This window comes from Phaseolus vulgaris, chromosome 4 (genome assembly GCF_051622355.1).
Source record: "Phaseolus vulgaris cultivar YP4 chromosome 4, ASM5162235v1, whole genome shotgun sequence".
NCBI classification, from domain to species: domain Eukaryota; kingdom Viridiplantae; phylum Streptophyta; class Magnoliopsida; order Fabales; family Fabaceae; genus Phaseolus; species Phaseolus vulgaris.
The window spans coordinates 48,604,173-48,615,710 of record NC_143501.1 but is presented as its reverse complement, the minus strand read 5'-3'; the positions used below and the strand labels follow the sequence as shown (position 1 = coordinate 48,615,710).

The following is an 11,538-nucleotide window of genomic DNA, read 5'->3' as shown; positions in this document are numbered from 1 at the left end:
TCGAAACAAGACATTGTTTAAAATTTAATCTAGAATATTTAAAAATAAAATAAAACACATATTTAATAAGTTTACAACATGTATAATATATTATATTAAATTATATTATTATTTGTGTGCATCAATTTATTTTTAAATATTCGTTTTTTTTTAAAAACTTATTTCTATCTATAATAAAAAAGTAACTACTCAAACCTGGACTATTGGAATCCTCGAACAGAAATGAAAAAGCCCAACATGAAACTGAGTTCACTACATCTTATTATTGCAATTGTGAACTTACACCGTTTGATGAAGATCAACGGTTCTAATTTCGGATGCATATTTGAAGTTTGATTTACGACATACATTATGATCCGAGGACTTTTATCTAACGGTTACAATTAGCTCACTGGTGACTTGTTAAATCCTCGACTGCAGACAATCTGGGTTCAGCGGATACAACTGCGAATCAAATTCAGTACTCTTTCTCTTTCATTCTCTAATATTTTGTCGCAAACACTCTTTGTTCCAATTTCAATTGAAGAAGACCCTTGACATTGTAATTGTACTTTAGGTTACCCTTTTATCTGAATTTCATAAAGTAAAACCCTTTTTCTCTTTTTCTTATTATTAGTACTGTTATTTTCAGGTTGAGTTTGCCCAAAATGCCGGATGTTCAGACCCTTGTGAATGATTTTCTGAATAAGCTTAAGAAACGGTAATCTTTTACTCCTCTGACACTTTTTGAGTTCAATAAATGGTGTATTAGGAACCATATTTTGAGGTTTATGAGCTGTTTTGTTGGTTTTCTGTATGTGTGTGTTTGATTTATTATCTATTTATTGTTTATTTATGATTTCTTATTTATTTATTTTGCTGAGTGATGCTAGTAAAATTGAAGGTTCTCAGGCAACAGCAAAGCTCACAGCAGAGTTGCTCCGGTCTGTCATATCACAGCAGCGGGTGCCACACACAAACCAGGCCACAGCTCTGATTCATGCAGTAAGGGCTATTGGGGAGCAGCTTATTGCTGCCAATCCTGTTGGTATGTTAAGATCAAGCTTTTTAATAATCTATTTATAACTATAAGTATGCATGTCAGAGATTCAACATTCCCTACACATATAATATAACTAACATAATATATAAGTGGTAAGAATCCTTATTCCATAAACTAGCCTTTCAGTTGAATTAGTCTCAAATCCAAATACTAAGATAGGATTTAAACCTATCCTAAATGGTTGTTGTTTGGCCTATTAGCTCGGTAAAGCGCAGCTTGCAGATATCCAATTCTGCAAAATTGACATTTGAGATGTCTAGTCATTGGTGTGAGAGGAGTGGTTACATTGACTAGCCATATAGATACGTAGTGTAAGTGGGAGGTAACTCTCATTCCATGAACTAGTTTTTGAGATTGACTCAAAAAATGCACTTTGTATCTATTTTTCTCAATGATTATAACAGTTGAAATGTGCTATTTTGTGGTTTTTTGCTACCTGAATGCTTAGGTTATTTATGCTTTTATTGAAGAATGTTTTAGAGTCATTGATAGACATGCGACCCATACCAAGAAAGTCCATGAGACTAGGCCCAAGAGAACATCAAAGAAGCCACCAGATTACCTGAAGGATTTGGATTGATGATGCATGACTCATTAGGTGTCAGTAGAGAAGTTTGTTACATCTGCCAATTACCTTTTATTCCAATTTGCATGTTGCAGATACCCTTTCCTGTTGCTACCATAGTGGAGAGCCAATGGCTGGCCACTGTAATTAGTTTAAATACCACCACCATGAATGGAAGGTGATGATTAATCAAATTTGTGTTATATTTAGTCAAAGGAGGTGTCCTTGTCCTCAAATTCAAGGAAATATTTGTGCCCCTATCAGTCACATGCAGAAGTTTATTGTGATTTGGCAATTATGGTGATTGGTTTATTGTTTACTGTATGTTGTTGCAGAGCTAGCCGTGGGAAATATTGTGATGCGTATTTTGCACATTATAAGGGAAGAGGATCTTTCCCTTGCGACAGCTGCTATGGCTGGTTTGGGGGTATCAGCTGCAAGTGATGATGAAGATGATGCAGAGCGAGATGAAAATCCTGTTTTATCTGCTGCTGCTGTAGCAGCTGCTGCTAGAAGTACATTACGTGCACCATCGTTACAAACTCTTCTAGAGGATACGTCTGATTCAGCTGCCGCTCCCCACACATCTTCCTCTGGGGGTGAATCTGACGGGAGAAGTAGATGTGAGGACCACACTAGGCTATTGAGATTTTTATAACTTTTATAATATTTTCAATATATTTTCCTTTTGCTTCGTAATAAGAAAAGGGTTTTGCTTCTCTGGACATGCAGAAATTCATGGTTAAATGCAATAAAGAAGTCATTTTTTATTTCATCCTTTCGAATGCAAAAACCCATGTAAGACAAAAGATTTTTTGTTGGTTTGATAATTTTCGCTGATGCATAAAATATTATCATTTTCTCAAAATTTTTAAAGATATTAGAATACTTGATTGACTTTTTACTGGTTATTATTTTGTTGATCCCTGTGAATAATTTATAATACTGTTTCCTTGTGTGACATTTGACGATGAAATATTTGTTGTTGTTGTTGTTTGGGTGTTTAATTGCATGTCTTTTTGTGTTGATTTTTGTTTTCCTTTTCTACAGCTGTTGATAAAGGTTCAAAAGTTCGGAAGTTGAAGCATGATGTCATTGAAGCAGTCAATGAACTTATTCAAGACATATCTACTTGCTATGAACAAATTGCTGAGCAGGCAGTGGAGCACATACACCACAAGTTTGTTTCCCATGAAACTAGTCTAAATATATATTGTTTATGACTACATACTTTAAAGTGCTTGTCTGAAAACATACTATACTTGCTTTCCAAAATCCAAATTGTTCTGTGACCGTGAAAAACTTGCAATGAAACTTTTATATATTTACAGACCATATGGTTTGATCCGACAATGTTCCAGTAGCCTTGCTATTTTATTCGGGAGCAATCCTAAGACTTATTCTGGTCTAAATGGGTATTTGTATAAAGGGTTCCAACATCCAAGAGTTATCTCTTAATGGAGCATTGAAAGATTTTGTTTCCTTTGTCGGGTATTTTTTACCAGGCCTTAGCAGCGAACAGTACATTATAACTATCTCTAGATGTTCTGAATGAATAATCACAAACTAAACTGTTAGTTGTTATTTATAACCATTGTATACCAGGCAGTGCACATGTTAAGTATCCAACTATATAGGAAGATTACATCTATTTTTTTATTTACTTATTTATTTGATTGAGTTTATCAAACACTTGTTAAAATAACCCCTTCTTTTTTATCTATTGCTCAGCTTTACATAAAGCTGCTTTTTGTTGTTATCTAGAAGGGTCATAGGTTGTCCCCTATTCCCTTTTCTTTCTTGCTCTTGTACGCTACCTTTTCAACAGCTTTACTTGGAGCTGTCTTATGTTACCCTTTTTTAGCATCCTGTGGAGTTTGGATTACCTTTATTTTCAGTGTGATGGGATTACTGGTCTTGGATATATAACAGATAAAAAGTAAACTTATTATTTTATGAATATGTAAAATTGTTTTGGGGTTTTCTACTATTGGCTGAAATTATTTGTCGAAGAACAAACTTGACGGTTATAACATTACCTTAGAATATTGCGTTTATATTTAATAAATATCGGTTAATTTACAACAACAGACAATGTAGTCTTCAATATTTTATCTTTTTGATAGAAACTCTGACTTGGTTTGTCTTTTGTATATTGAGAAAAAGAGTTATCTTATGTTGATGTTTTTCTCAAATTTAAGGTTGTTTTGTGTTGCAGAAAATTTTCTTAATCTGCAGTACTAACATTTTTTTCTTTAGATGGAATAAAGTCTTTTATTCTTTTTTCTTATCTCTTACACTGATGTTTGCATGTTTTTCAGTGAGGTAATTTTAACGCTAGGCAGCTCAAAAACAGTGTTGGAATTTCTTTATGCTGCGAAGGAAAAACAAAGATCATTTAAGGTCTTTGTTGCTGAAGGTGCCCCAAGGTTAGCAGTAGTGGCCATCCAACATTTGCATGGAATGATGGTGATTTACTATTAAGAAACCTGTTTAAATATTTCATAAGACCATTTAATGTTGACTGTGTGTGCAATCAGATACCAAGGACATATCCTTGCAAAAGAATTGGCTGCCAGAGGCTTACAGACCACAGTAATTTCCGATTCTGCAGTGTTTGCATTGATTTCCCGAGTGAACATGGTATGTGAAAATCCTGGCATAATTTTTGGAATCAATTAAGCTTTTGTACTGAAGTTAAGTTGATTTAAACGTGCCATTATATAGGTTATAGTTGGAGCTCATGCTGTCATGGCTAATGGTGGAGTTATTGCCCCAGTTGGGTTAAATATGGTTGCACTTGCAGCTCAAAGGCATGCTGTTCCATTTGTTGTACTTGCTGGGAGTCACAAGGTGAGTTCTTAACATGTAATATCTTTGTGCCCTCACATCTGGCATGTTCTCAGGAAACAAGAATGCTTATGACTTATGATTTTTCTGTATTTTACTTCCTGTTCTGTTAAATTTGGAAAGAGGATGATAGGTTATTATGAAATTCATCCGTGAGGCATTGAATATGATAGGCTATTAAGTTTAAGACAACTTATTATGCATTAGAAGGGTATTCAGGAAGAGATAATGGTGTGGGACTTTAGATGACTTGGGATTTGGGAATGTATGTATATAAATACAAAATCTTTGAAATATACATCTATACTAAACAGCTTGTAATTTTTTTAGCCATTAGTTTAAAATGATGTTACTAAATTTTTTATTCTGATGAGGTGTAAATATCTCAAACTAGTCAAGTCTTGATATCTCAAACTCCTGACCTAATGATGAGGTTTGTAGAGATTTGAAATTCTGAAAATTTAAAAATATTTTATATGATGATAATGAAATAGATGCCTCTTAGGTATTGACTCAGTTAAGATGTGTCAAGTTGTGATAATATTACTAATAATGTACAATACCCCCATGCTTTCCCTTAATTGCTTTTAAGGAAACTTTGATGCCATTTAAAAAATAGTTTGTGATCCTTCATCATCTCAGGACCAACACTTTTTGGCATTTGCTGAAAATTGCTATATTTTGTTGACAGTTATGTCCTTTGTATCCTCACAATCCTGAAGTCCTACTGAATGAACTGAGATCCCCATCTGAGCTACTTGACTTTGGGGAATTCTCAGATTGCATGGATTCTGCAAGCTGTGCCGGCTCTCTTCATGTTGTCAATCCAACCTTTGATTATGTGCCGCCAAAATTTGTTAGTCTCTTTATTACTGACACGTAAGTTAAACCGAAATTGATTGGAAAAACTTCCTTTCCTTTGTCATTGACCTCACAAAATGTGTACTAATCAGTTTCCTTTTCTGCACTCACATGACTGGAAATTACTTCTCAGGGGAGGGCACAACCCTTCATATATGTACCGGCTCATAGCTGATTATTATTCAGCTGATGATTTGGTGGTGAATAGAAGACCCACTACAGGGAGTTGAGTTTAGCTACCCCAAATTTTGTCCTATAACTGTAAGTAAGCAATTAAATATTTATGTATGTACTTCTGTTTGTCATTGTTGGTGTCTCTGTCTCTGTTGTATTTGGTTGATTTGACTGGTGAAACAACTGTGTAACTTCTGAAACAAAAAGTTATTTATTATGTGTAGAAGTTGGTGTTTGTGCAATAGTCAATATTGTGATGGACTAATAAAATATGATACTATCAGGCTTATGGAGATGGGACAACAGCATGCTGCCCTTCTCCTATAGTGATTGAAGTTTCTTTCTTTCAATAATTATATGCTCAATTTTTGTTTCACCAATCTTCATTCTTCTGGATGAGAGCTAGCTTGGAATGATTAATATTTCTCTTTACAAGTTTAAACATGCAGCTCTTGATATGAACCATATACCATATTATTCATGACTTTGACACTCAAATAATAAATTATTATTATGCACTACTGTTTTATAAATTTGAATTTTCATCATCGAATGAGTTTTTAGTAGTTATTTTTGTTCTTACCAAGTCACATGGTGACATGGCTTATCTTCAATTAAGCATTTCAATTTATTTTTTATTTATAAACAATTTCCATTTCAAATACCTTTTTTATTTTTAGTTAAATTTAAATTCTAAGTCTTGTTACATTGTATCAAATTCTAGATATCATTCCCTTTCAGACCACTTAATTCTAAAATTATTATAGTCTTGATCATTTTTAATCTGAATACTGACATACCATTCTAATAAAGATAATATGCTTCGATCTTAATAATTTATTTTCAAAAGTTTCTTACTAATTTGAAAGGTTTTTTTTATCTCCTTAATTTATTCATCTTTATATAATATAAGATTCATCATTAATAACTAGGAAAAAAGAGGGAGTTAGTGCCTCTATTTTATAAAAAATAAATAAAAAGAGGAATAAAGGTTAAATAATAATAGTGAATAGTTGGTGGTGTGGTATTGAAGGATATGAGTGATTTGGAGACTGCAATTATCAGAGAAGCAGAGCAAGGGAGAGAACAGTGATTAAAATAAAAAATAACTAATAAAGTAGGGAAGAAGTAATATTTCATAGTGGTAGTTATAGGAGTAAGATAGGTTATGCAAAATATGTACTCTGAAAGATCATATTCTCTTGATACCTAGTTATAGATAAAAACATTTGTTGTTTCTTTAGTTTGTTTTTATTTAAATTTAAAATACCCATATAATGAATATTATTAAAGCATCAAGATTTTTGAAGCAACACTTGTGATGGTTTTATGTTTTAAAGGAAACATCTATTGAGTGACATTTGGGTGGTCCATTTTCAGGTTGTAGGTGTTGTTCTGTGATGAAGCATGAGTAAGAGACAGCTCACATGTGTGCAGTTGAAAATGAACCTCCTTTAATGCTGAGAATTGAGGTGGAGAAATTGTGCACCATGGAAATGATAGGGAAAATATAAAGAGAAATTACATTTTTGTGGTTGCTGACTTCGTGAATAAAACCTTGTCGTTTTAGTTTTTAGTCTAACAATGGCCCCCCATTTTTATCCTGTACATTTTGTTTCCTCATAAAGAAATGGTAATGTTATTTGAAAACATGGTTGTGATAGTTACATCTATTTTGTTATTTGAACAATTGAAAATCCTGTGTTTTTTAGAACATGAAGTCAGAGGATGGTTTGTCATGAAACGTGTTAATTGTTTTCATATGAAAAATGTTTTTTTTTCATTGAATAATCCTTCTCTAACTCTAACAATTTTAGCATAATATACAGTGATTTTTGTCAATTTGTGATGGGTATTTTGAGTTTCTTTAATATCAAATTAAATTATCATTTGTTTTTCTTTTTGTTAATTAGTCCTGGAAGAAAGTACAGTTTCTTTAACTAATAGTAAGACTTTTGATTAACATTATCTTTAAGGAAATTTAATTTAATTTAATTTATATCTTTTCATGTCAAGCACGATACTTTCACTTATCAACATTTTTCCAAAGAATTTGATGTCACTGTCTTCTTTCTGCAAGTACCAAAAACTGTAATATTTAATAATTGATATTGAATCTTCAATCTCGTAATTAGTTGATAATAAAAATATTCCATTGCAGAAGATATGATGACAAAGATAATGTCTGGTATAACAGGTTCAGTGAAGAATTCTTTAAAATTTCCAACTGGATTGATTTAAAGGAAAAGAAAAAAGAATTTTTTATCCATTCACTTTCCTTTTCTCTCTCCAAATTTACAAACCAAATAAAATATTTTGATTTTTCTACCCTCCTACAAAACAGTAGGGAGGTCTCTTTTGTCTTCCCTTCATAAATTGATTAGTAAAATCTGTCTCCATCAAACAACACATCGTATATAGAAAAAAGATGCCTTCCTAGAGGTAAAAACAGATATTGACAGCAATAGGGAAAAACGAGAGAGGGGGCAGAGTGTCTATAAGAAGATACACTGTGCTAGCAGAGAACCAAATGCATTTAACTATACCAATCAAGAAAGAGAACTGAAAAAGTAAGCACAAATAGAAACAGTAAAAGAAATGTCCTGCTGCTGCTATTCCTTTTAATGGCTTGTGAGAGTTCTTTGTTACCGAGCTCCACATTCGTAGTGGCTTCAACAGCCTGGAAAAGCCAGCAGAAGCATGATTATATTTCTTAGAAATTGGAAATGCAACTAGTTTTTAGGCAGAATAAACAAATTGCAATCATTGTGCACTACAATGAGGAAACCTGTAAAAAATATTACACCTTCACGGTATTAATTAAAAACAGAATGTGGATATTATAATTATTACGTGTATAAAGTATTGCTTACTTATTTACTTCTGGAAATTTTAGTTTTCTTGAGGTTCTTACTTATTGGGGGTATTTTTAATAAATTTATTTCAAGATGCGGGATTTGCATACTATTAAGTTAGCTGCTTACTAAGATTTGCAGATTTAAGCCTTGAATTTGAGATTAATCAAGCATACCTATCCTATTTTATATATGTGATCTATTTCCATCCCCTGTTCCACACTAATTCCAGTTTCACATCACTTGGCTATACTTGGAAGGTGTGTGGGCAGCATATACATGATAGATGACAGCCTTAAAATGTTCCCAAAAAACAAGAAAGCAAGAGTGGAGAATATATGTTATCTAACCTGCTCATAAAGATGCTCAATTTGCTGAGCTTGATGCAAAACATGTGTAGACATGAGGTGATTTAGAGCAGACATTTCCACCATCTTAGTTTCGGTTTCTTGAACAGTATCAAGAAGAGTAGTCAATTCCACCTACAGGAAAAGAAACAATGGTAAAGGGTTAGTTAGGGAGAATCTAAAAATCTTCAATCAAACTAATGACAGAATAAGTCCTACAGAATTTCATAAAGAAATTGATTTTTATCACCTGCAGGGCACGTGTTTCATCGTCCAAGAGTTGTTGTTGGACTCTTAGAGGCTCAGCACGTAACTCTTCAGGTTCACTGAGCTCCATGCCATCTGATTTAGAGGTTTCTGCAGAATCTTTTCTGGTTACACGGTTAAGTTTTCTCCGTGGCATTGCTTTGTTAATAGCATCCTGGAAGCGTACAGCTCTTAGCTGATCAAACTGTGCAGTGACTGTATGGAGTCTCTCGCTCAAAATTAGAACCTAAAATTGGGGCCAAGTAAACATTAGCATACAAAAAAGTAAATAGCCATCTCAATTCATGAATGTATTAGTATTCAGATAACATTATCAAGCATAAACTCTGCATAAGGGATCATACAGCTGCTCAACCAACATACGTAGTAAATAAGTGAATCAACAAGCACAAGATGTCCTCACCACCCCATGTTTGTGGGCAATCGTGTCGGCATTAGATTTTGTAGCCGCAATACCAAGCCAACCTTTCGAAGTTTCCTCTTCTTGATTTATACTATTCTTAAGAATATCAATTTGTTCCTGGCATGTTTTAATAAAAGTACTAACCTGCACCAAATTAATTACAAAATATTTGTAAGTGATAAGCAAAACTCTGTACAACTTCTCAAGCATAATACGATGAAGAGATATCAATTCTTTTTTACCCAAAATCACAGAAAAGGCTAATAAAGTTTATATACACAGGTAAAACCCAAATTGCTTGGCAGGCTTAAAATAATTTCTATCTATATGCTGTTGTGAGGTGTGAACTTTGAAAAAATGGTGTGAACAACAGATAAAAAAAAAAAAAAACCCTCTGAAAATTCAACTGTGCACTGATTTGTGAGAACCCCTTCGGAAGGAAATAAACTGAGAGAACCAATGTGATTTAATAATGATAGTGCTAGCAGTGGAAAAAAATAAAATTAATACCCGCCTAAGATGGGACCATAATTGAATTGCATATATATCGTAATCTCTTCTATCTATCACTTGCTTCTTGATCACTTTCTTGCTATTGCTAATTTCTCTTTCTATTGGCTGATTCTTTCCCTAGACAACATGTATAAAGGAAAAGACTTCACAGCTAAGTAAACTAACTCATGTCATATCATGAACAACACAGTGGTGAGAAAGCTCTAAATCATCAATGCAGCCAAGAACAAGCATAAAAATCATGCCCAAGGCGAAACACCATACTTTTGCCAACAAGTACTATTTTCCAATCATCAAATGTGACACCAGAATACTCCTAAAACTAGAATCCCAGCTTACTTCATGCTCGATGCCATCTCTTTCCTTTTCTGTGGTGCGATGCAGATCCGTATAGTCCTTTCTATGCTTCAACAAAAACTGATCCAGCTCTCCAATACTCTCCAGCTAAAAACAAAGACCAAGAAAAAATGTCACGTCACAAAAAAATTAGCACAACACAACAACTACAGACATGAATAAACTAATCATAGCTCACTACAAAAGAACAATTTGAAATCCGAGTCTACCGTCTTCAATGCGGCTTTGGAAAATGGAGACCTTTGCGGAGGTTTATGAATAATGAAAGATGCCATAATGGACGCCAATTTAGCCTGCCAAAAGAATTCAATCACGGTGAGATTAGGAACAATTCAATGGTGAAACCAATAACCAATAACCAATCACAATTAACACGTGTTCATAAACCCTAATCAGCCAAACCCAAACGTGGCATTTTCACACACAAGAAACGTTAGCGATTTGAATTATGAAGATAAGAAAATTGTGAATTATGAAGATGACAAAACCTCGTCGTAGCCCAAAGAGTGAGCAGTGTGGCGCACGGCATCTTTGAAATCCTCGGTTCTGTCCCTCGCTTTTCCCATCTCTCAATTGCGATCGATCAATGGGAATTCAGAAGGAAGCAAAGGAACCGAGATATCGTGCGACGCGATATGATGATACGATACGATATGATAGGATACGATTCAATGAGTTTGAATTTGGAATTTGGAAGGCTTGAACGGCGTCGTTGTGGTTGAAAGAGTGAAATGAGGTAAATGGGTCGGAAAAATGCGCTGAAGGAAGCTCTGCGAAACCTAAACAAACAAAGAGAGAAAGAAGATGAAGACTTTGATCAGATCTAAACGACTCGTTTCATTCCATAGTAGAATTCTTTCTTCTTCCTTTCTCTTTAAAATTTAATTATAATAATAATAATAATTTAACAAGGAAATCAAAAATCCAATTACACATTGATAACTATTTTAAAAGCTACATTTCAAAATAATTTTAATTACCAAAAATAAAAATATTCAGATAAGACTATTCTGTTGATTTTTTTTTTTTCATTCTGAAGTGGCCTATTTGATTAGTTTGTTTAAACTTAAAATAATCAAAATTTTCAAAAAATATTTATTCCAGAAACAAATAGAATTTGTTTATTTAAATTAGAAGAAGATGATTTAATTTTAAAATTTACAGATTAAAAGAACATATAACTTGCCATTGTCATTGATAATCTCAAGAAAAAAATTATTTTAGTAAGTTAATTGGTAGAAAAATTTAATTGAGTGCATTCAACATACTACTAAAAGCATAATTTTACCCATACCATTTTTTAA

At 33.3% G+C, this 11,538-nt stretch overlaps 2 protein-coding genes across 4 annotated transcripts; one reads left to right on the top strand and one right to left on the bottom strand.

Moving 5' to 3' along the window:
• The first annotated feature begins 254 nt into the window (after positions 1-254).
• LOC137838021 (uncharacterized) lies at positions 255-7,142 on the top strand. 3 transcript variants are annotated; one of them, XM_068647227.2, is made up of 11 exons: positions 255-541; positions 632-700; positions 873-1,027; positions 1,943-2,230; positions 2,658-2,787; positions 3,929-4,036; positions 4,148-4,250; positions 4,335-4,460; positions 5,149-5,336; positions 5,452-5,579; positions 6,873-7,142. In XM_068647227.2, exons 2-10 carry the CDS (start codon positions 648-650, stop codon positions 5,546-5,548), a joined length of 1,248 nt encoding a protein of 415 aa, XP_068503328.2. In that variant the 5' UTR covers positions 255-541; positions 632-647; the 3' UTR covers positions 5,549-5,579; positions 6,873-7,142. The 3 variants fall into 3 exon arrangements, with proteins under 3 accessions (XP_068503328.2, XP_090157878.1, XP_068503329.2); XM_090301752.1 differs by having other exon boundaries at positions 434-541; positions 884-1,027; XM_068647228.2 differs by having other exon boundaries at positions 434-547.
• A 683-nt stretch (positions 7,143-7,825) lies between these two features.
• SYP81 (syntaxin of plants 81) lies at positions 7,826-11,101 on the bottom strand. The gene is made up of 7 exons (XM_068647226.2): positions 10,723-11,101; positions 10,444-10,527; positions 10,217-10,321; positions 9,365-9,508; positions 8,945-9,187; positions 8,698-8,829; positions 7,826-8,172 (listed from the first exon to the last, which is right to left on the bottom strand). Exons 1-7 carry the CDS (start codon positions 10,798-10,800, stop codon positions 8,029-8,031), a joined length of 930 nt encoding a protein of 309 aa, XP_068503327.2. The 5' UTR covers positions 10,801-11,101; the 3' UTR covers positions 7,826-8,028.
• Positions 11,102-11,538: the final 437 nt, after the last annotated feature.

What these genes read in the sequence shown, in the direction of transcription:
- LOC137838021 (XM_068647227.2), top strand. Translation starts at nt 648, where the DNA reads ATGCCGGATGTTCAGACCCTTGTGAATGATTTTCTGAATAAGCTTAAG. An exon ending in CTGAATAAGCTTAAGAAACG is followed by an intron (nt 701 to 872) that starts GTAATCTTTTAC and finishes GAGTGATGCTAG; the next exon opens with TAAAATTGAAGGTTCTCAGG. An exon ending in TATTGCTGCCAATCCTGTTG is followed by an intron (nt 1,028 to 1,942) that starts GTATGTTAAGAT and finishes ATGTTGTTGCAG; the next exon opens with AGCTAGCCGTGGGAAATATT.
- SYP81 (XM_068647226.2), bottom strand. Translation starts at nt 10,800, where the DNA reads ATGGGAAAAGCGAGGGACAGAACCGAGGATTTCAAAGATGCCGTGCGC. An exon ending in GAGATGGCATCGAGCATGAA is followed by an intron (nt 9,509 to 10,216) that starts GTAAGCTGGGAT and finishes AATTTGGTGCAG; the next exon opens with GTTAGTACTTTTATTAAAAC. An exon ending in TTGAGCATCTTTATGAGCAG is followed by an intron (nt 8,173 to 8,697) that starts GTTAGATAACAT and finishes TGGCTTTTCCAG; the next exon opens with GCTGTTGAAGCCACTACGAA.